A 23,752-nucleotide genomic window follows, 5' to 3' on the forward strand; every position below is an offset into this window, starting at 1 on the left:
CGCTTGGAATACACATTGTAGTTTATAGGCCAGCAGCTCTGTGGTGTTCAAAGCAAACTCAGAGCTAGCACTTTTACTGTTGAAATACCCCTTTTCAGAGAGCAATCCTCATAAGTAGTTGGATTCATCTTGAAACTGATGCAAGTGTAACCAAACTTCAGACCTCTGCATCAGCCTCTTCAGCTTGAGCTAAAAGCCCATGGGCTCTCAGCTAAGGCTGCAGAGCAAACCCATTCTTCCTCTCTGTAAGTGGTCTAAGTGCCACTAACATGGGACAGTGAACTGCACCCAGTAGATGTGTGGGTTACATAGGCACCAGTCCAGGACAGAGGAGAGGTAGTTTACTCCTCTCTTCAGTGGCAGCAGAGGCTGGGATAATCCACAATGGCTATGTCTACACTGGCGGGTTGTTGCGCCAGAAATATGCAAATGAGGTTAAGCGTGGAATATCGCCGAGCCTCATTTGCATACCTAATGAGCCGCCATTTTTGCAGAATAGGCTCTTGTGCCAGAAGGAGCATCTACACTGCCCCATCTTGTGCAAGAAAAACCCTCTTGTGCAATGCCGATTATTTTCAGGAATAACGGCATAGCTCAAGAGGGTTTTTCTTGCACAAGAAGGGGCAGTGTAGATGCTCCTTCTGGTGCAAGAGCCTCTTCCGCAAACATGGTGGCTCATTAGGTATGCAAATGAGGTTCAGCGATATTCCACGCTTAGCCTCATTTGCATATTTCTGACGCAACAACCCACCAGTGTAGACATAGCCAATGTGTGTTAAGGCAGCTTGCCTGGCTGAGCTAATTTGTGTCGCTGTTTCAATGGTCTCCTTAGACCAGATTTTTCAGGGGCACGGAATTCTTGGCATGTTAATCCTCTGCTACATACTCCTGCACCCTGTCTGCTTCCTGGAGTCCATCCCTCCAAAGCACGTAATAGGGATGTTAAATAGGTTAATTGATTAGTAGATTAACCTCATGAATTCTTATCGGTTACTCAACTATTCTATAGGCAGCCAGTGTGCTCTAGCCCCACTCCAGAGGAGCCCTCTTCCACTCTGCACTGCTGCCTCTGTGGTGGCAGGCAGGAGCAGGTCTGCTAAGGAAGCCTGTTTAAAAACCAACTTCCCTTGCAGACCAGCTGCCGGGGAGGGGTCTGAGCTCCCGGATCCGGCACGAGCCAGAACTGCCTGCCCACCTGGCTCCTAATAAACTTTAAATGCAGCGCCATAGCAGGGGTAGGTCGCAAGCCAGGGACTGAGCCAGGCTGCTGGCCAGCCTGCTAAAAAATTTACTGGCAAGGGATGGGGCAGAAATGTGTGTAGTCTATAGCATTAACTGTTAAACTTTTGCTTATTGGTTAATCAGTTACACTATTCCATCCCTAGCATGTAATAGCAGCTTTCTGCATTTCTATAGAGAACATGGTCTGAAAGTGTGGACACCAGGAGATGCTGATTTCTTACCTTGGTTTTTGATGTGGGATGTTGGGACATTTATGCCCTTTCCGTATTTCAGTTTTCCTCAGCTCTAAAGTGGGGATAATAATAGCAACCTCCCAGGGATGTTGTGAGGATTATTTGGTTAATGTCCAGTCCAGCATAAGTATTACTTGTTATTACAATACTTCCATTTTTCCCAGGATCCCAAATATTTCATAAGCATCAATTAAGCCTAACCACTCTCCTTGGGATGAAATAAGAATTGCCTCTATTTTACAGATAAGTAAACCAAGTCACTGCAACATAAGTTGCCTTGGGTCACAGAACATGACAGTTCCAATGCCAATTTCCTCCTCTAACCACTAGACTATACATCCTCTACAGCTTACCTGTGAAGGTCTGCTTCTTCCCTGTGCCCCTTTCTTGTGTGTTTATTTTTATCTCCATGTAATCCTCCCCAATTCATGAATCTCCTCGTGGGTGTTACACTCCATCATCTGTTCTGTGTCAGCTGCTATTGTGGGCCCCTGGTCAGCCTGAGAAAAGGGAAAAGGGAGTTTAAAGCCATATTTGTTCTCCTATGCCCTGTTTTTGTGCCAAGGATAGCACAGCTGCAATGATGCATTAAACCAGGGGTAGTCTATTTTTTGATCAAGGCCCACATTTCTTGCTCAAGGGATAGTCAAGGTCCAGACTCCAGATTTTTTTTTTTAACAATTACAATAATTAATAAACAAATAAAAAGATTTTGGGGTTCATTCAAAAGCATCTGGCGATACAGATTTGTCCCACCGTCTGCCAATTGATCACCTCTGCCTGAAAGCCAGGAGGCACGGCAGTTGTGAATTGTAACCCTCCTATGCCTGGAGAGGCAGCATTGACAAATTTGTGTACGTTTCTTCTTACTCCCCATGAGATGCAGCTACTTAACGAGCTGCAGAAAGTTTTGCTGAAATGGGTTACAGCATCATCTTTATCTGCCATCCCTGGATTTGTTTACACTGCAGTAAAAAAGACCTGTGGCATGGCCGTGGCTGGTCTGGGTCAGCTGACTTGGGTTGCGAGACCAAAAACTGAAGTGTAGTCATTCTGGCTTAGGCCGTACCGTGGGCTCTGAAACTACATAAAAGAGGAAGGGTGTCAGTGCCTGGGTGCCAGCCAGAGGTCAAACATCTACATTGCTATTTTTAGCCCCACAATGCAAGCCTGAGTCAATTGAGCTGGACTGTCAGCCTTCATGCTGCAGGGGGTGGCTTGTTTTGTTTTGCAATGAGATGTACCCCAAGGGCCTGTTTTTTGCAGAGATTTTGCAAGCGCACTCTACAGTGGTTAAAGAGAGGAAGCTGCCAGGGTTTGGCTTGCATTAAGGTTCCTGGTCATTCTTTTTCATAACTGCACATATTTCCCCAGTGAAAGAATTGCTGAAAATTTCCTTCCTCTACCCCAGCGCGAGAGGCCTAAATTTCATCATAGTCTTTACCTTTTATGGTACAAATATTCTTTGTCAGAAGTTTCCTCCACTTCAGCCACTTTCTCCATCTGGCTTTGTCTACACCTGTGAGTTTATAGCGCATGCAATGTGGTTACAGCACCAGAGCTGGGAGAGAGCTCTCCCAGTGCTGTAGGTAAACTAGCTGCATGAGGGGAGTAGCTCACAGTGTTGAGAGTCTGTTTACACTGGCTGCTGTAACTTGCTGTGCTTGGGAGGATAGGTGGAGATTTAGACCTCTGAGTAAGAAAGTTACAGCGCAGTATCTTGCCAATGTAGACAAGCCCTGTACCTCCCTCCACAGAACTGGCTTCCAACTTGCAAGGCTATGCCTCACCTGGCCTGGAGCCATTGTCTGGCCTGTACAAGACACTGTTAGAGCCACAGCACCACCTAGGGGAGCATTGGAAAAGAAAAAAAAATTCTCACCTACTTCTGGGGGCAGCTAGTGGAGCTCGGACAACAGGCAGCAAGGCCCACTGGAAAGGGGTATAACAATAGGTAGGATTTGCAGGGATCAAAAATGGATTTGGAGGGGTCCTGAGCAATGTTCCCTCTAATCTTTTTCATCCATGTGTGGAATAAATTTTGTATGTGCACTGAGGCATGTGTGAATGTGCCCCGTCAGTAAAAACAAAAAAACCCAGCTATGAGAGCTCTGCTAATCAGCTGGACAGCATTTGAATCTCTTCTGAGGGGTAACACAGGCACTCAGCTTACAGGGCACATAAGACTCCTTTGATCATCAGGTCAGATAGAAATGTTCAGAACATTTCTAATTGCTGAAAACTAAACACACTTGCCCTGTCCACCACTCACTTCTCCCCACCTCCATCGCTCACTCTCACGCCCCCTCCCCCTTTGCTCACTCCTCCCTCTCCTGGGACTCACATGCTGCCTACAGAGCCAGGCTGAGAGGAGCTGACGCAGAGTCTGCCTGCCTGCCCACCCAATCAGGACATAGCAGGGGTTTGTCAATCCCTGTAGTGAAGTACCAAGACTAGGGCAATTGGGGGTCAGTCCTCAGGGGAACAGGCCATAGTGGGGTGGTGTCAGTCCCTGTAGTAAGGAACCAGGGAAACATTGATCTCTGTAGTGAGAGGCTGGGGCAATTGGGGCTAGGAATGTGAAGGACTAGTTGACTAGTCAACTATTCGATAAGCAAATGCTTTTCAGATAGTTGACACACTAATCGACTAGTTGCTTCCACCCAGCCACCCCTTGCTGCCTCTATCGGAAAGAGGCAGCAAGCGGAGTGGAAAGAGAAGGAGGTGGTTCAAAGCAGCAGTGCCACATGGAGCCTGGGACAAGATCCTGGGCTCCACATGGCACTGCCACTTTGAAATGCCACATGCAGCTGGGCCATGCATTTCAAAGCGCCAGCACTGCATGGAGCCCGGGGTCTGCCGCTTTGAAAAGCCTGACACTGGGCTTCCCATGGCTTTTCAAAGCAGCAGCACCGCATGGAGCCCGTGCTCAACGGGGAACTCAGAGTCCCCAGCTGACCTCAGGGTCCATGCGGCGCTGCCGCTTTGAAATGCTGCGGGGAGCACAGGGCCAGTGGGGGACACACTGGCCCCATGCTCCCCACAGTGCTTTTGCCTTTGAAGTTTAGCACCAGCCCTGGCGCTGTTGCTACACTTCAAAGCTGGAAGTGCCCTTATCGACTAATCGAATAGTTGACGCAACTTGCATTGACTATTCGATTAGCCAATTAATCTAAATTTAACATTCCTAATTGGGGCATGGTGGGGCAGAAGGAAGTATGGACAGGAATCCCCGCCCCCCCCAAGCAGTAGCACCTACCTCTTGGAGCTCAGCCTGGCAGCCAGCCATTGTTCTTTATTGGGCATCAGTGGCTGAGCAGAGAGTAGCTCCTTCACTTGGCTCGAGCCACAGCTGTTGCTCTTCCCGCCAGCAGTGGCAGGGGCCTATTACTGCAGCCATTTGGACTTTTAGCATCAGGGTCAGAGGTGCTGGCAACTGTAGATCTGGAAAGCTGGCCCACAGTGTAAAAGTAGGGTGTTTTTGAAAGGGCATCTTGAGACTCCCTTTGACTTTTGCCAGCCAATCTCAGAGCATCACCATAGTTGGAAAAAGCCATTCACACATCCTTCTAACTCAGAGGTTCTCAGACTTCACTGCACCTGGACCCCCTTCTGACCACAAAAATTATAACAATCACAGGAGTGAGGGGGACCAAAGGTTGAGCCTGCCTGAGCATATGCCCCAGCAAGTTTAACGCCAGTCCTGGTGACTCCATTAAAATGGGGTTGCAACCCACTTTAGGGTGCTGACCCACAGTTTGAGACCCCTTATAAAATCAGCTGGATAGCATGTGCAAGAGACAGCCATCGAAGGAATGGCAACATTAAAGAGTAAATTGGAAAGGGTGTCTCATTTGGGTGGATGTTGGCTAGACAATAAAACATTAAGGAAACACCAAGGTATCTGGTCAGTATTTTAAGGGTCTTGCTGAGTGAAGCTCTTAGTTGTCAGGTCACTGGTTCAGATAAACATACTTATCCAAAGTGTATCCGGCTTTATGCACAGATCTCATGAGACAAGCCTAACTTTCATCCTGGAAATGCCACAAGAACAGCTGTTTCCTGCCCTAAAGCAGGAAATGCAAGAGACACAAATGCAAAATAATAAAACCAAAACACGTTAATTGACCTGAGTTACATTTCAAACAAGGTTTGGATTCAAGTGTGAGTTTTGTTCAAAGGTCACAGGCATTGTGACCTAATGAGTATCAGCATCTCTGTAGCTGCCAAAACTATATCCCTTCAGAAATGACAGAAAGCGGGAGCAAGTTATTGCTTTATTTAATTTCACATTTAGATATTACAACAAAACTCTTAATGACAAAGTTTAACAAGTACTATAGGAGGAGAGGGAAAAACAGCTGTGTTCTAACTTGTTTGATATATAACTGAGTTGTCAGAGACAGAGATTCAAAGTGATTTAAAAAAACCCACAAACACTCCTGGGTAGCACTGAGATAGAAACACACACACACACACTCTCCTACTTGCAACACACACACACACACACTCTCCTACTTGCAACACACACACACACACACACACTCCTACTTGCAACACTCTCTCTCTCTCTCTCTCTCTCTCTCTCTCCTAAACATTCAATGCTGTTGTGGCAACAACTGGTACCAATTTAAACTGGCATGTAAAGGAAGCATTACTTGATACACATGAATGCCAATAGTTTTGACAGGAGTTGTTGACAGGAGTTGTGCATACATATGAGCAAGTAGAGATTACATGACATTGCCCTGTGTCAAACATTGATTTTCATGAGTTATCTGTAATAACTAATGAAGGAGAAAGAAAATTAAACCAGCAGTATATTGATCATTTTAATTGTATAACAACAAGTCTCTTAGCCCCAGAAATTAGGATCAGTTAAAAAAAAAAAAAAAGAGTTGAAGTATTGCTAAACCGAATAGGTACAGAAACGATGCTAGAGGTTTTAAAAGTTGAAATGGTCTAATGCAAGTGTAGCAGGGAGCCAGTGCATCAGAACTGAAAACAAAACAGCTCAACCTAATTTAATTGCTCAACCTGAGCTGCAGATTATAAAAAATGGCAGAAACGATGAAAACGTTGATTTTCCAAACTCTGCCAATTTGAATAAGCATGGATGGTGGCAGTAACGTAAGAAAGATTTGATCGTGTGCTTTTAAATGATTGAAACACAAGTGTCTTATACAACTATGGATGGACACACATTACATTGATACTACATCAGAGGGAGTGTCTGCAGAGCAGCCTGGTTTACTCATATTATGTGCATTCTATGCATGTATTACCGTTGTTGCAAATACAATTGGATTTGATTCCCCCCCCTTACCTCAAAGAGGATTCAAAATATAGAGAGCAAAGCAAACCTCTGCACGCGTTGTATGATTGCAACATTAAAAATAAAAAATCATGCCAGCTCCTTGCTCTTGAACTGCAGATGGATTTGCCCAGGTTGACTTTAAACAATGGACTGTAGTGTGATAACTTTCCCACTTTATTCAGAATAAAGGAGCACAGACAGCAGTGTGGTTCATTGCTTGCGACGATAGCCAGGCTGTTCCAAAGTAGCGCAAGGGATTTGCTAATATGTTTTCAAATATCAGAGGGAGAAAGCTTTGTGACTCCTTTTACAGTGGCATTTTATTTGTCATTGGTAAATATTTTTCATAGGCCATGTTTGCAGCTTTTGATGTTGTGAAGGCCAAGCTAGGATTCAAAAAAGAACTAGACAAATTCATGGACGATAGGTCCATCAATGGCTATTAGCCACGATGGGCAGGGATGCTGTTCCTCAGCTCTGTTTGTCAGAGGCAGGGAATGGGTGACAAGGGAGGGATCATTTGATGATTATTTGTCCTGTCCATTTCCTCTGGGGCACCTGGTGTTGGTAATTATGGGAAGAGAAGATACTGGGCTAGAAGGACCTTTGGTCTGATGCAGTATGGCCGTTCTTAAGTGTATTTCCAGGTGAAGTTTTTTTCTGGCGCACACAGAAGGATGGCATATGTAATGTGTATAGTTAGGACAAAAAAGGCTGGATATAAAGGATCAGGAGAGTGGGCAAAATTCAGCCTGGGCTTAGGCCAGCTTTCACCAACCATGATGAACCAGATATAAGATTAACCTCCTAAGACCCAAGAGGCTGCTGCAGCTGAAAAAGTGGGTGACAGCCTAGGGCATGGCTTAGGCACCTAGAAGCTGCCTTGATTCAGTAACTTCCCACAGGCTCTGTCAGTAGGGTTTTCTTCTTGAGTCATGACCACAACTCAAAGCTGCACTAGCTGACTACTATGTGGTAAATTCCCCTGGGGTTCAGGGGGATTAGCAGGCACAGGGAGGTGTGAATTTTGCAGACTCTCTGATATGTACATCCAGCTCTCTGATATGTACATCCTACTATAATTTCACTGACACAAAAGGGAAGAAAAATATTTTTGGTGAAAGATTTTGTGCCTTGCAGATGTCTATGTGTATTTTTAAACCAAAACCACCTACATTCCCATTCATCAAGTAAAGGCACAACCACACACTTGTGCAGAGAAGAAATGTAATCAGACAGAAAAGACACTGAATGCATATACAACGTGCAGGTCAGTGCATGATTGGTACAGACAACGGTAGTGCCAGCTTTGTAAATGCACAAAACCCTCTTATGAAGGAAAAATATAATCTGGAAAAATATATCTGATACAAAATAATAATAATAATAATAAAGTCAAACCAAAACCCTTAGTTCTATACATAGAAGCCTGGCCTGCAAGCAGAATTCCTCTGGTGCTAAGACGCCAAAGGTATAAGGAACTTCTGTCTCTGAAAGGAGTGTGGGATGGGATGCGAAAGGAAAACTCATAAGCTGTTCAAACAAGCCTCTTCACCAAGATTTCTTTGATACTTTTCTGAAGATGCTCTGTGGCAGGGTTCCTCTTCTGGGCAGGAACAGGAGAGGAAAAGCAGGTGAGGAATGGCAGGGAACCAGAGCAGAAATGTGTTCAGATGGGCTGCATCAAGAGTCCAAACTCCTGTGGTTTCACATAAAAAAGCTGCTTCTGTAGATACCAGTATTTCTCTATCCCACAACTAGGGAAGCCCACTGGAATGAAAGGCAGGTTCATTATGCTGGAAAGTGCTGGGATAGAAGCTGAAGAGGAGTCTGTCTGAGGTGTGGTCTCCCCCTTGGAGGGCCTGGTGGGGCACTGGCTGACTGGTCGCTGAAAATGGATGCAAACTGTATATGAAGCCAATACAAGTCCATCCAGGATAGTAGCACTTACCAAACCCACAACACAGGGGTTTCTCTTCTACTGCTGCTATGCCAGCAAACAAAGTGATGCCATTAAAGGGACCTTATCTTTGTGCTTTGTATTCTTTATTGTTTGTAAAACCCTTGCAGTTAATTGCAAATAAAAAATGTCCCACCCAGCCACTTTGATCCTTTTCCCTTTCATCAAACACTGATTTTCCCCCCCGGGGTTTAGAAACCAGCTGAAATGCACATGACTGTTATTTTGTTTGCTTTCTAACAGAAGCAACAAACCTTACAGGGCTCTGAGGAGAGGGATGATCAGTTACCTGCTCCCAGCACAGAGTATAAAATTCAACTTTTTTTGCAGGGTCTACAAAAACAGTGGATACTTATCTACCTGCTGGGGTGACTTTAGCTATTAGCTGATAACCATTTCAGGATGTCTTGCTTTAAGATGGCAAAAAAAATCCACCTGATTAGATAAAAGGAAAAACTATGTAGCACTTTAAAAACTAACAAGATAGTTTAATAGGTGATGCGCTTTCGTGGGCCAGACCCACTTCCTCAGATCATATTCTGGACGAGAATTGGCAGATCAGACTAACACGGCTACTTCTCTATTACTATTCACCCCACTAGATGTAAATGCAGGCCTCCAATGCCAGGGATGCTAAGTGCCTGGGGCTGATTCACAAGGGAATAGTGGTGGGATAGAATGGAGTGGCTTTGAGAGGCTGGGAGTGCTTTTGTGCCTAGTGGGTTACACACCCATATCCTTCGGTATTGGCATGTTTACAAGGAATAGCCAGATCCACTGGGATCTGCCTGTCCACCCGTTGCTGGTACCGCTTCGTAAGTTTTCCCTTTGGCTCCATCCCTCTCCTCAGTGGCTGAAATCATGAAGACTAAGAGAGTAGAAAAAACCAAGGGAAAAGCATTAAGGCTGCACGTCAAGAAGAGGCTTGACTCAGCCAGCTCTATTTATATCTGACCTGACATGGGACTTATTGAGTAGAAACCTATCAGAACAGAGGCTGGATGTGGAGAGGAGGATGCAGCACTCCACACAGATGCCCACTCATTGGTGGAATTAGTCTGTCTCACCCATACAAATAAAACAAAACATCCCAATCGGGGATGTGCACTCTCCCGGGCCTATGTGGATCAGAAGCTGCATCCCGAGTCATCAGTCTAATTCCGAGGAGCTCTGGCTCCCTCTCTCCATCTGTTCTGTGAGGATTTCCTGCTGTGGTTTGACTTAGGTTGGAGGGGAAGCTCCATATGGCAGTGGCAATGCAGCAATGAAGAATGGAAGATGGTGTCTTGGCATGGTGTCTCCACACCTGTTCCTGTTAATACTGCTCTGAAAAGAAGGACGCGTGGACGGTGGAGGGACTGGCCCCGTCTCCGGGTGGGGTGTAGCTGCTGTCCTCTGAGTGTTCTGACAGTTCCCCATATTCACTGTTGTAAAAAGTCTGGCCTCCGACTGGGGACCGATACAACGGTCGACACCTGGCTCTCAGGTCCGACTGTTCCGCTGCCAACTCTACATTTCGACTGGGCCCTTTACTGCTGTTAGCAAAGAGAGATGCAGAGAATCAGGTCAGAGCAGTGATGGAGAAAGCCAAATCCTTTCAGAGAGGCTTCCCAGCATCAGCCAGAACTCCATGGAAGAGCTGCTAAAGCATGGAGGCAAGGCAGGCATTATGGGGGACACGCTGCATGCTAACAAGCAGTCAATAAGGTACCAGTCACTGCCCATCACTCTCACATCCTGGGCATCCACCACCCTGACACGTCGCACACTCAGACTCCCTGCACATGTGGTATAACCTTTCCCCACAGCAAGGGGTGGGCAATCGTGTTAGGGTATGGAAATTGTAGGGTTGGCCATGAATGCTCACGAGTTGGGTTTGGAGTGAGGGAGTAGGTGCAGGCTCTGGACTGGGGATGAGGAGTTTGGGGTACAGGAGGGGGCTTTTGGCTGGGACTAAGAAGTTCAGAGGGCAGGAGGGGGCTCTGGCTTGGGCAGGAGTTGGAGTGCAGGTTGTGTGTGAGGGCTCTGGCTTGGCATGCGGGCTCTGGGGTGGGGTTGGGAGCGAGGGATTTGGGTGCTGAGACCCGAGGAGTTTGGAGGGCAGCAGGGGAATCAGGGCTGGGGCAGGTGGTTGGGGGCATAGAAGGAACTCAGGATGCAGGCCCAGGTGCCTCTAATCTCCTTAAGCAGCTCCTGGAAGCACTGGTATGTCTTTCCCTCCAGTTGACTCCTATGCAGAGCATAACCATGCAGCGCTGTCTGCATGCACTTCCCCTGCGTGGTTCTCAGCCAATGGGAGCTGTGGAGTGGTGCATTGGGCGGGGGCAGTGCACAGAGACCTCTGGCTGTCCCTATGCATAACAGCTGGAGGGGGGTCATACTGCTGCTTCCGCGAGCCGTGTGGTGCCATGGTACTGCGGAGTAGGGCAAGCCCTAAATCCCATTCCTCAGCAGGAGCTCAAGGGCCGGATTTGGGCTGTAGTTTGCCCACCCTTAGGCTGCTATTTGGAGGCTATTTCAAGTCAAGTCCTCTCCCCCCCCCCCACCAGTGTGTAATGTCATGCAGGCAGACCCACAGCCACCATGCACATTCCTACATCCAGTTCTCTATTGGGTCTTGCAATGTGATCAGATTATAATAAGACCATAAACACACTGTTGATACCAACACTACAGAATTGCAACAAATCTAATGGGAGGTATGACACATGGCATCCTGCAGGCTAACTGAGGCAGCTTGTAGAGAAAAGTATGGAAATGGTAATTAGGGCCAGTTAATGCTAAATAGGCAAGGACTTTGAAATACAACCCTAATTACGTGTTTCTATTTATATATCATGTTAGATATTAACCATGGAAAAGACAGGGCCTGTGTATTACCATAGCTGTTTATTAGGAGATCAAAGAGAATATTAACATTTAAATGAATCTTGGGTGAAATAATTTCATTGTGTATATGTCTCCTTAAAGTTTGTGATAAACTATTTAATGGATAAAAAGTCTCAGAGGGGTAGCCATGTTAGTCTGCAACTTTAAAAACAGCGAGCAGACCTGTAGCACCTTAGGGTATGTCTAGACTGCATCCGTCTGTCAGCAGAGGGATGCAGATGAAGCAAGTCGATATTGCAAATGAAGCGGGGATTTAAATATCCCACGCTTAATTTGCATAAAAATGGAGCCTAAAAAACCTCCTGCAAGAAGGTTTATGGGATCTGTTGAAAAAGGCGTTCTTTCTTGACAGATCCCCCTCTAAACTGCCACTTTTTGCTAACAAAATGCTGAGTCGGCAAAAACGGCGGCCATTTTTATGCAAATTAAATGCAGGATATTTAAATCCCCTCTTCATTTGCAATGTCGATCTGCCTAATCTTCATCCCTCTGCCGACAGTATTTATAGTATCATGAGCTTTTGTGAGCAAAATCCACTTCCTCAGATTATGAACTGGAATAGAAGTATCAGAAACCAGGTATTTTGTAAGGGTGGTGGTAGGTACTTGTCAATAATAGGCTATTACAAGTCAATTAATGAGGCTAATTAAGTGGCCTGAAAGTGTCCCATACTTAGCTTTTGATGTAAAAATGCAGTGTTAAACGCAAGAAAAATTGGACAAATTTATTCTGAAGAAGTGGGTTGTACCCACGAAAGCTCAAGATACCATCTACATGTTTTGTTAGTCTTTAAAGTGCAGCTAGACTATTCGTTGTTTTTTCAGTTTTTCTAGTAGCAGACTAACTCGGCTCCCCCTCTGAAGCTTTTGGATACATTTCCTTATGTTAATTACCACGATGTTTGGGAAACAGAAGCTTACATCAAGAGCTTGTTGTTCTGCCAGGATGGTAGTGTCAAAAAGCCAGCAGGAAACTGTCTAAGTCTAAGACGATCCTTGGGTCCTGATCCTGTCATTTCAGATCTGCTTAAGGTTTCATACAGGGGAAACCTAGTCCATAAGGATTGAGATCTGAGTACTAAGCTGGTCCACTCCGAATCTGATTTTGGACACATAACCTATGCACTAAATTCTAAAAGAACTGCTTGGAACTACACAGCTTACCATGTCTACTCTGAATCTGATCTTAGCACTGTACTCACGTCTGTACGTACATTGATCTTTTAACCAATACACTCTCTTTTATTTTTTTTACTAACATTTAGTTTTGTTAATAAGAACTGGCTATAAGTGTAGATTTGGGGTAAGATTCACTGACCCAAGAGGAATGTGTCTGATTCTTTGGGACTGATAGAACATTATTTGCCTTGTGTGGCTGGGTGGAAGCTGGTTTGCTTTAACAACTGGGTAGTTGGCTCCTGGGTAACCAGTAAGTTACCAAAGAGGCTGTCTTGTGCTGGCCTGATCAATCTAAGTATTGGAATAGCCACCAGCTTTCAGGGGTGGTTGCCCCATTCATGCTAATTGAGTGACCTCAACTGGCTTCCCTGGTACTCCAGTCACAGCTCTGCTGCAAAGTAGACTTCTGCAGGTGCATGATTATTATTATTATATGTTAATAGGCTTGCAGCTGGGAACATCAATCAAGGATCAGGACCCCTTTGTGTCAAGCACTGTAGAGATAAGTAACAATGAAGACAGATACCACCCCAGGGATCTTTAAGTCTAGGTGTTAAACAGGATACAACAGGTGGCAGAAATAAACTGGGTGGGGGAGGGCTGAAGGATAAGGTAACAAAACAGAAATCTCCCCTGCCTAACTAATGTCACTGCACTGGACAGTGATTTGTAGGCATCATTGCAGAGGGAAGTTTTAAGGAAGGATTTTAACAGATGTGGTGGCTTTATGAAAATTGCAGGGAACATTTTCCTCATGTGTCATGGGGATGTAGGAAAAGAATGTGGAAACGCCTAAGGGAGAAGTGGACAAGTACTTACTTGTGCCTTGTTATCTCAACAGAGCCATTATTCCTTTGCCTTATGGAATGTGTTTTGGGCTGTCAGAGGTGCTGTATCAGCAGCTTTCACAAGTTGATTTGCTGAGGTATTTTACCACTTGTTAGAAGTTTGTACATTTCACGTAGCTGACTCACCCAACTGTGCCATGCAAAAATCCTAAGTCTTTACTGCAGAGGACTTCAAGGGCATGTTTACATTGGGGAGTTATTTCGAAATAACTCCTCTTATTTCGAAATAACAAAGTGAGCATCCACACTACCAAGCTTGTTATTTCAAAATAATAACTCCAGCTTGTGAACAGGAATAAGCTTATTTTGAAATAGTTATCTCAGGAGTTATTATTTCGCAATAACTAGGTAGTGCAGACACAGCCCAAGAATGCTGCCTCCCGTAGCAGATTCTAGGGGCAGGAAACTACAGATACAATGGAGCTCCATGCTCTCCCTATAGCACACACTGCTGTGAACAAGAGTTATCTTTCAGAGTGAGTTAGGGCTTGTCTACACTGGCATATTTTGTAGTCAAAAACTGCCTTTTGGCGACAAAACAGTGAAAGCATTTACACTACAATGCGACTTGTGTCGGGAAAAACATCCAGTTTTGGTGACAGAAAACTTCCATCCCTACAAGATGCTTTTGTCTTTTCCCCTCCCTTTATTGTCAACAAAGAGCTAGCATGGACTCAGTTTGTTTTGTGGAGAGAACTAGCTTCTTCCAGTATCCCACCATGTCTGCTCGGCCTGCTCAGTGTTTTGTGATTTCTGCTGAACTGCAGGCATACGCCCCTCCCCTTTCAAAGCTCTGGGGAGTATCTGACAGATGAGTGAGTTGCTCCTTTTGAGGAACAAAGAACAAGTCATTGGAGTGCTCCTGTTCTGCTCTGCACTAGGAACACAGTCTCAGGCAGACAGCTGCTGCAGGGGGAGGGCTGGAGAGACTTCTGTGCTGTTTTGACATTCCTCAGCAAGGAGAATTCACAGAGCTATGAGAAAATCCCAAGAAGCACAGGGATCAGCTTTGCTTTCTCACAATGCTGCGCTGTGGGATGCTTACCCACATTGCTTTGCTCTATCTTGTCAACAGGGTGTTAGCAATGTGGCCATGAAAAGGTGACAATGGGAGGCAGAAAAAGTAGTTTGACTAGGTTTTCACTTATGGTGACTTTTGCACGTCAACAGCACTTTTGTCGCCAACTCTTCCCAGGGTAGACATAATCTTAATGAGGTACCTGAAACCACCTTCTTTCCTGTGTCTGTTTTCTATCCTCTCCAATTCCTCAGATGCCAGGACCATCCCACTGTCTGTTTGATTGTCCTGAGAGGAAACAAGGAAGCCATACATTATGAGTACCATCCCCGTCAAGTGAGCCATTCGCTCAACATGGCACAAATGCAGAAGCAGTCGTTCATTAAATCAAACACAGGAGGGAGCTGGGAAGGGTGATTTTATCAAGTGCCATCATTTCACAGAGCCCCTTTTTCAAAAGAAGCCTCCTAAAAATGGCATATACAAATGCAGATTTGTGTGTGGCTGCATGGGGAGCAACGGGCATGTTTTCACATTTCTGGCAATACTAAACAGTTTTGTAGCTGGGGAGTTCATTTTTACCATTGTGGGAAAATGGTATTGTCCTGCTTAGGGAAACCCAGAAGGGCTATCACTGCACATCACTGTTCCCTGTAAGCTGTGCGCTTGGGTGGCCACCCAGGAGAGATTCAACTGCTGCCCAGCTGCCAGTGTTTTTACTGGCAATGCACATCCGCACATGCCTCGATGTATATAACAAAAATTATTCTGCACAAGCGGTAAAAGTTAGAGGGAACATTGCTACACATTATTGGGCATTTCCAGGTGCTATACAATCCAGACCAGGAATTGTTAAAGTCTGGCCCAAGGTTATTAGCATACAACTGATCCCCTACTGTCCTTGTTCTCACAAACCTGGGAAGAGTGAAGCGATGAGAGATGATCTAGATCCAGGGTGTGTAACATGCTAACCACTAACCACATGTGGCTATTTGGCTGTTTGCACGTCGCTAGTTTGCAATAGCAGTAGCCACCATAGTAGCTACAGCTTCAGAACTGGTTGGACACCATGGATCTAGATGGTGCTTGATTCTGCCATGAGGGCAGGGAACTGGACTCGATGACTTCTCGAGGTCCCTTCCAGTTCTAGTGTTCTATGAATCCTTTCTGGACCTTGCTGGCAGAACTAATTTATTGGTCCAACACTTAGATCCTACAGTGATGGGCACTAAAGGAAATCCTTATGTGACAGATAGATGAACATGCACGGGACGGGAAGAGATGGTATTGGGATGGACAAATAGAGAGCTATGCTCCTTCCATCACAAGTCAATGGGCCAGAAAACAAACAATCCCCTTATTCCTCCCTGCCCATCTCCACCCTGTCTCTACTTACCGGGTGTGTTTTATACATTGTGTGTGTCATGGGAAACTCTTCAAATGTCTTTATTCTGGACGGACACCTTATCTGATTCCCTCCAGTCAAACAACCAGGGAATGACACACAGTTATAGTATCTGGCGAGAAAAGCATACAGCACACAGTCAACAGAATAAGTCAGTATCCAGATCAGTGCTCCACAACAGGCCACTTTGCCTTTCAATGCAGAGCTTAATCTGGGGAGCAACCACAAGGGGCATTTATGGGGGCTGGAGGGATTCATACATCTCAAGACTCCAGTGCTGTGAGGTAGACTCCTGTTCTTTCGCTCATGGGGTGGAATATTGTGTACCCTACTCCAGGGCCGGCCCACAACATTTTGGCACCTGAGGGGGGAGCTCAAATGACACCCCCATACCCTCTCACTTGGGCCAAAACTTTGAAAGTCTCAATTCTCTGGGTCCTAGTGGCACACCCCATGGTCTGGAACCTGAGACGGCCACCTCAGTTCGCCTCATGGTAAGGCCAGCCCTGCCCTACACCTCCGGAAGCAAACAAGCACCAATCTAGCCCCAGTCCATCAAAGTTCATCAAAGAGGAGCTGCTCACCCCCAAGCAGCAGGGCTAGAGTTACAGTGCTTAGCAGTGGGGTTAGCTGCTGATGTACTGCTGTGGGGGACAAAGTGAGAAGGACAGAGCCAGTTACTTGGAACAGAGAAGTGATGGAAGCCTGAACACGCAGATGTCCTCATGTCCCAACACTGGATTGTGGAACTGCCCCCACAAAAACAGGCAGGGGTAGAGGGCCCATCACTTGAGTTATTTAGAAATGGGTAAAGTAAAGCACGGCTGAGACCAACCTGCATTGGACAGTCTTAACCTGCATTGGACCTTCCCTCCATCACACACAGGACCCTGAAATCTGTAGCCATGGTCTTGGAAGTATGGCTGCCCTGTTAGTGTGACTGGAGGAGGCAGGCCATATGCTCAGACCAAAGAGAACATGAACAAAACCCAGAGGCAACACATCTTGAGTGCTGGAGTCGGATCTGCCTAGAATGTATCTTCCTGACCTAGCACTTCTGGGATTTTAGCACTTCCAAAGAGCACCTTAGAAGACTAGATCCCTGCTTGGCTCTTGCTTTTCCTCTCCCGGTGTTTCCCAGAGGACAGCAGGGACTCACCTCGCTGCCAAACTGTGGCAGCGTAGCCTCATGTCAAACTCCTCTTCATCAGAGTTCTGCTGGGCAGAGGAAGGCACTTGGGAGAAGCCGTCATCTTCGGAGCTCTGAGAATCATTCAGTGGGATGTAATCCTTCCCCTCCTGAAGGAAAGGGAAGGGAATGCGCTTACAGAGAGAAGAGAACTTGGCAATCAGGAGAGAACTTCATACACAGAAACCATCAATAATGAGAAGGAGTGTTCCCACTGTATGCTGTGTTCTTGTGGTCATATTGGTTCCAGGGTATTGGTGAGACAAGGTGGGGGAAGTAATATCTTAGGCTATATCTACACTGTGGAGCTATTTCGGGATACTTCCAGTATCCCAAAATAGCTATTGTGTGTCTTTTGAGCAAACCTGTTCTTTTGAAATATAACAGTCTCGCTTTTCCGACGTCCCCGTAAAGCTCATTCCACAAGAAGTCAGGCATGTTTCAGAATAGTGATTTTCTTTGAAATAAGTGCTGTGTAGACAACGCCAAATTTCAAAATAAGTTATTTTGAAAATAATTTGAAATAAGCTATGCAATTTGCATAGCTCAAATTGCATAGCTTATTTGGAGCTCTGGGTGCCGTGTAGGTGCCCTTATATGGGACCAATTTCTGTTGGTGAGAGAGATGAGCTCCATGCAAACTCAAAAGAATAGAAGTTGGTCCAGTACAAGATATTACCACACTCACTGGCTATGTCTATACTACAGGGTTTTGGCGCAAAAACCTGCGGAGCGTCTACACCTCAAGCACGTTTTTGCACAAGAAAATTTACAGTAAAATGGCAGAACAGAGGGCTTTTTGTGGTGTAGGTTTTCCTCTTTCTACGAGGAAAAAGTCCTTTTTGCGCAAGAGCTCTCTTGAGCAAAAGCACATTGCTTTTGCGATGCGCTTTTGAAGTATGGACGTGCTTTTGTGCAAGCAGTTTTTGCAGAAGATTTCTTCAGCAAAAAGCTTCTTGCATAAAACCTCTGCAGTGTAGACGAAGCCACTTTGTTTCCCTAATATCCTGGAACCAACCCAGCTACAAGCACACTGCATAAAATGGAAATATTCTTTCCCATGATCGTCTCACCTGTCTTGTCTCCCTCTTCTCATTTGAGGTCTTTTCCTTTTCTGGAACAAATTAACCCCTGGAGATTTCCATGCCTTTTGAGTGCAGCAAGTTAAGTGTTTGTGTGCATACAGGTGTATATAGCGTGTGCTGATGTATATGGGGAGGGGGAAGAGTTAAAGGAAATAGAAGGGGAAAGAAAATAACTCTAGTTTTGTAACTTGATAATGCATACAGGTCTTTAGGCTTTCTTCTTTCTGAGGTGTTCATAGCAGGTATGTATGGTACTTGTTCTATTGATCTCTATACTAAGGCTTTCTGCTAGTCACCTAACTGCCTTTGGGCTGTATTGTAAGTATAACACCGAACAAAGTCTACATCAGGTGCTGCCTTTGGTATAGTACCTCCCTCTAACCGTCTTATCAACTACTGAGCAGCACCTGCAATGTGGTGCACATCACATGTCTATTATGGGATGCACCAACGAAAAGTCAGCCTTCCAAAAGCACACAGCTGCAGACATGTCTGCATTGGAACACCGCAGCAAAAGAGTTAATTTGTATTCATAACTGAGAAAGCTAATCATATGTAAGCGTCCACTTATAACAGAGCACAAAGCAGAAGTTGAAAACACAGTGGCGTGCTCTTGCCACATAAAAGTGCTGATAAGCTTCTGTTTAACAGTAACACATTAAGGTAAACTTTTACAGCAGTGTGTGCCTGTGTTTGTGTAGAAGAATAACTATATCATTCAAATGCCCACCAAACTCCGATTTGGAGAGTTGCAAAATGTCGTGGTGTTCGTTAATTGTCAGCTTGAATTAGTTTGAAAAATACAAGGAGTAATTTATGGATAAGGATAAAAATACTAAAAAGACACCTGAGAAATAACGAGAAGGATCTGATCTATAGCTGAACAAGAGTGATATGTTCGATGCCATGAAGTATACATTTTATAAAGCCAAACTTACTATATCTGTTGGCTGGTGTAAATTAGTGTATCTCCAATAGTGCTATGCTGATTAGGTATCTCCAATAGTGCTATGCAGCGTAGGCTCGGACCCACTGCCATGTCTCTCTGCCTGCACACATACAGAGTCAGAGGTGGGCCAGCAGCAAAAGGAAGAACAAGCTGTTTGAGGAAAACTGGCCCAGCGCAGTTTGATTCTGGAGGATGACAGTGCACGAGAATCTCACCTGTTGGACATTTTCCTGAAGAAGGTCCCCGAGGATCTCCACCAGATCTGAGAAAGTTGGTCTCTCTTTGGGGTCCCCATGCCAGCAGCTCAGCATTATACGATAACTACCAAGAGGAAACAATGTGCGCTTTGCAAACAGGTCATCCTCCTCCCTCAATTAAACACCAGGACTTTTTGTGGCACTCCCCCCACCCGTGATGGAGGGGAGTGTGATCCCCCATGTCACCACCTGGCCTCGGATAGCACCATTCCAGCTGGGTTACTTTGCACAGAAGGAAGTTTAAAGCTTAGTTATTTTAAATAGCCCTGAAACATCCCTCTATTCTGACTAGATTCAGGCTTCTACCTGGAGACTTGGTAATGGAATAAAGTGTGGCTGAGCTGGCCCACTGCATGCTGGTTGAAAGAGAGTGGTTATCTGTCCCACCTGGGGGACTTTCCCCTGGCCTCATTGGCTCTGTTTTTTGTTATTGGGTGGGTGGGGAGGACGTTTTCTATAGTATTTCCTTATCTGGAGTTCAGGTCTGAAATCTCCAACTCACATTTCTGCAGTGGCATATTCTGGAGCTCTCATCCTGGTACCATCTTTCAGTCTCTGGCAGAACTCCTCATTGATCTGCACGCCAGGGTAGGGCGAGGCACCTAGAGAAAAAAAACAACAACCCAGGATGGTCAGGAGAATGAAGTCCACAAGACAACAACCAAACTTCCTCCTCATTGTAGGTTCCCTCTCAAACTGCTGAGAGATGCAGTGACTATTCTGTTTCACTCCAATTCATGAAATGGGGCCTTCCTTCTCAAGCAGAAAACCCTTGGTCCCACATTAGGAGGTGGCAGTCTCCATACATCTAGCCTGCCCTTCCACCTTTATCTCATTTTGGGACTCTTCAGATTGCGCTTGTCCCACAACTGGGAGGAGATGTCATTTTCTTCCCTCAAATATACTGCAGAAAAGAACATTCTTCCTTCTCCTCACCTACCTAGTGAAAATATCTCCCAGAGGAGGACTCCGAAGGACCAGACATCACTCTGGGTTGTGTAGACCTTGTCAAAGATGCTTTCTGGAGCCATCCACTTCAGAGGAAGGCGTGCCTGTGGGAAGAGACGTGCTGTTGGAATTCCATCACCCTTATGGACGGGACATAGAAATGGCCATTTTGGGTCAGTCCAAAGGTCCATCTAGCCCAGTGTCCTGTCTTCTCACAGTGGTCAATGCCAGGTGCCCCAGAGGGAATGAACAAAACAAATGTCACCTATTCCAAGCTCTGACATACAAAAGCTAGGGACACCATCCCTGCCCATTCTGGCTAATAGACATTGATGGACCTAACCTCCATGAATTTATCTAGTTCTTTTAAAAACGCTGTTAAAGTCCTGTCCTTCACAACAACCTCTGGCAGGGTGTTCCACAGGTTAACTGTGCATTATGTGAAGAAAAGCTTCTTTTTGTTTGTTTTTAAACCTGATGCCTATTAGTTACATTTGGTGACCTTAAGTTCTTGTGTTATGGGAAAGAGTAAATAACTTTTCCTTATTTACTTTCTCTACATCAGTCATGATTTTCTAGACCTCTATCATATCTCCCCTTAGTTGTCTCTTTTCTGGAACAAGGTATGAATACCACCAGGAAAAAAACCAGAACCAAGGCAAACATCTTGCAATTCCTCTTCCCTGGCACATTTTACAGCCAAATGAGGAAGCTGATGGGGAGTCAGGTAGTTCTGTAGACAAAGCAGGGAAACACTGAGGTCTGGTAGATACAGAAGGGGCGGGCGGTTAGGAATACATAGGCAGGGAAGAGAGAAGAAGTAAGGATAGCTAAGAAGCTAAGAGAGTTGACAATGGACTGATGGGCAGAAAGGATAAGGATTGATGTCTGGAAAAGGCAGAGAGATGTACCCACATCTGCTGGGTTCTGCTGAGAGTTCATTAGCGATTACAGCAGCATATGCTCAGATAAGTAAATATCACATTCCTGGCTGAACCCAGTGAGGAATCACAGTCTGAATGTTCTTTGGTCACAGATGGCATTAGACCTCTTGCTCATTCCTGTTTCCCTGCGTGTACCCATCACAGGATGGTTTTTATAATTCCAGTCCCAGTTAGCTGAGACTCTGTATACTCACGCTGCCCTTCCTGACATAGTCAGGATCCTTGTAGATGTCCCGGGCCAGTCCAAAGTCACAGATCTTCACCACATTGTTCTCTGACAGCAGGATGTTGCGAGCTGCCAGATCTCTGTGAATGCACTAAGGGGAAAACAATGGCAAAATCACAAAGGGTGGCACTTTTGGGAGATCAGAAGGGATAAAGGGGGAAACCAAAGTGCCATCCATTCAGTTCCCTTGTAGTAATGAAAGTAGGAACCCAGCACTTGAAGTTCTTAGGTACACTAGCCTTCCACATCTGCAGACTTGGGGTCAAGTCTATTAGTTCACAAAGAATGAATAGCAAAAACCACAAATAACTGCCTCTGAGGGTGCTGGAAACAAAATACAAACCATAAAACAAGCCACATTTTCCTTCCTTATGAGAGTGGGTACTGTTTGTTTGTTTAGAAAGAAGCTAAAGTTAAAAATCCAAAGGAAGGCTGGGCTTTTGGCTAAGGGCCTGCACTGGGACACAGGAGGTCCGAGTTCTGTTTTCACCCCTGCCTGTGATTTCCCATGAGACCGAGTGTAAGTGGCTCAGTCTCTCTGTTCCTCATCTGTAAAATGGGAACAAGAATAGTGCCCTACCTTGCAGGGGCATTGTGAGTATAAGTTCAGGCCACCCTCCTTGTCATTTTACAGATGGGGAACTGAGACACAGAAGCTAAGCAGATGTGTATGTCTGCATAATACCCAGATGCATATTTATGAGGCATTCAGCAACTTGGTGGAGGGCACCACGTAAGATCATTCATAGATAGATGTAAAATAATAAGGTGCGCTCACCTTTCTGGATGCCAGGAACTCCATTCCACGTGCCACCTGGAAGCTATAGCAGATTAGGTCTTCCATTGTCAGTGGACTCTGCCACAAATCATCCACTGTCCAGAGAGGAAAGAAAAATTGTTATGGCACCCAGCTAGTGGAATTTACCCTTCACCCCTGCCTACTTCCTGCAACTGCTGGACGAAGTCAGCGTCTAAACAAATGATGGGGATATGTTTGGTGGAACCTGATTCCTAAAAATGTCAGATCCACTATAAAGTGTCCCTGTGATCATTGCAAGTGGTAGAATGGCACCCAAGAAGTCTGCGCAAGTCTGAGGAAGAAAACTGCCGCAGCTAATGATCTTCAATTAGGACAGTCAACAGAGAAATCCCAGACCTATGGAGTGTGTGCCAATCGCAGAAGCAGGCAAGTAGAGGAGGCTTCCTGACAAACCACATTCCTTACTATTAATATTTATTATCTGTATTGTGGTAATTAAAGGCTCTGAAGTATCACAGAGTGAGAAGCTGGCCCCAGAGACTTTATAGTATAAGTTTTTACGAGAGACAAAAGATGGATACAAGAAATGGATGGGGGGGAACCACAAGGCAACAGCAAAAAGATTTTATTATTAATAGTCTACCTCCACATCAGAGGGGAGGAAGGCTCTCTCTCACTCGCTCTCTCTCACTTTCAGGGCCCTCCGTTTATCTGTCCTCACTTAGGGTATGTCTACACAGCAGTATTATTCCGGAATAACAGCCATTATTCCAAAATAACAATGCGAGCGTCTACACAGCAATTCCGTTATTTTGAAATAAATTCGAAACAACAGATGGCTTATTCCGACTTCTGTAAACCTCTTTCCCTAGGAATAACGCCTATTCCAAAATAGCTATTTTGAATAGCAGTCGTGTGGATGCTCCACTGCTGCTATTTTGAAATTGCTCCTCCCCAGGGCCATTCAAAGTAATTACTCCTCAGCAGCTCCTGGGGCGCTAAATCGAGGTAGTGCGTCCACATTAGGGGAGCCTGCCTCGGACTAATTTTGAGGCTTCCCTGCAGTGTAGACGTGCAATTCTGAAATAAGCTATTTCAGAGTATTTCTTCCAGAATAGCTTATTTCAAAATAAGTGCAGTGTAGACATACCCTCAAAGAGGAAGATCATAAAATCATAAAATACTACGACTGGAAGGGACCTCAAGAGGTCATCGAGTCCAGTCCCCTGCCCCTATGGCAGGACCAAATACTGTCTAGACCATCCCTGATAGATATTTATCTAACCTACTCTTCAATATCTCCA

At 45.4% G+C, this 23,752-nt stretch overlaps 1 protein-coding gene across 6 annotated transcripts in view; it reads right to left on the minus strand.

The window, feature by feature from the left end:
• Positions 1 to 5,740: 5,740 nt before the first annotated feature.
• The window catches only part of FLT4 (fms related receptor tyrosine kinase 4), a 110,866-nt gene continuing 92,854 nt past the window's right edge, over positions 5,741 to 23,752 (minus strand). For 5 of the 6 annotated variants that reach the window (XM_075900532.1, XM_006138225.4, XM_025179031.2 and 2 more), the window contains 9 exons: positions 22,467 to 22,561; positions 21,657 to 21,779; positions 20,511 to 20,622; positions 20,073 to 20,172; positions 19,529 to 19,634; positions 17,250 to 17,389; positions 16,082 to 16,202; positions 14,888 to 14,973; positions 5,741 to 10,287 (listed from right to left, as the gene is read on the minus strand). In XM_075900532.1, the coding sequence (XP_075756647.1) occupies positions 10,068 to 10,287; positions 14,888 to 14,973; positions 16,082 to 16,202; positions 17,250 to 17,389; positions 19,529 to 19,634; positions 20,073 to 20,172; positions 20,511 to 20,622; positions 21,657 to 21,779; positions 22,467 to 22,561 (1,103 nt within the window). In that variant the 3' untranslated portion in view covers positions 5,741 to 10,067. The remainder of the gene's footprint in view (positions 10,288 to 14,887; positions 14,974 to 16,081; positions 16,203 to 17,249; positions 17,390 to 19,528; positions 19,635 to 20,072; positions 20,173 to 20,510; positions 20,623 to 21,656; positions 21,780 to 22,466; positions 22,562 to 23,752) is intronic. The other variant, XM_014581164.3, reaches the window with a different exon arrangement.

The sequence above is a fragment of the Pelodiscus sinensis genome, chromosome 17, assembly GCF_049634645.1.
Source record: "Pelodiscus sinensis isolate JC-2024 chromosome 17, ASM4963464v1, whole genome shotgun sequence".
NCBI classification, from domain to species: domain Eukaryota; kingdom Metazoa; phylum Chordata; order Testudines; family Trionychidae; genus Pelodiscus; species Pelodiscus sinensis.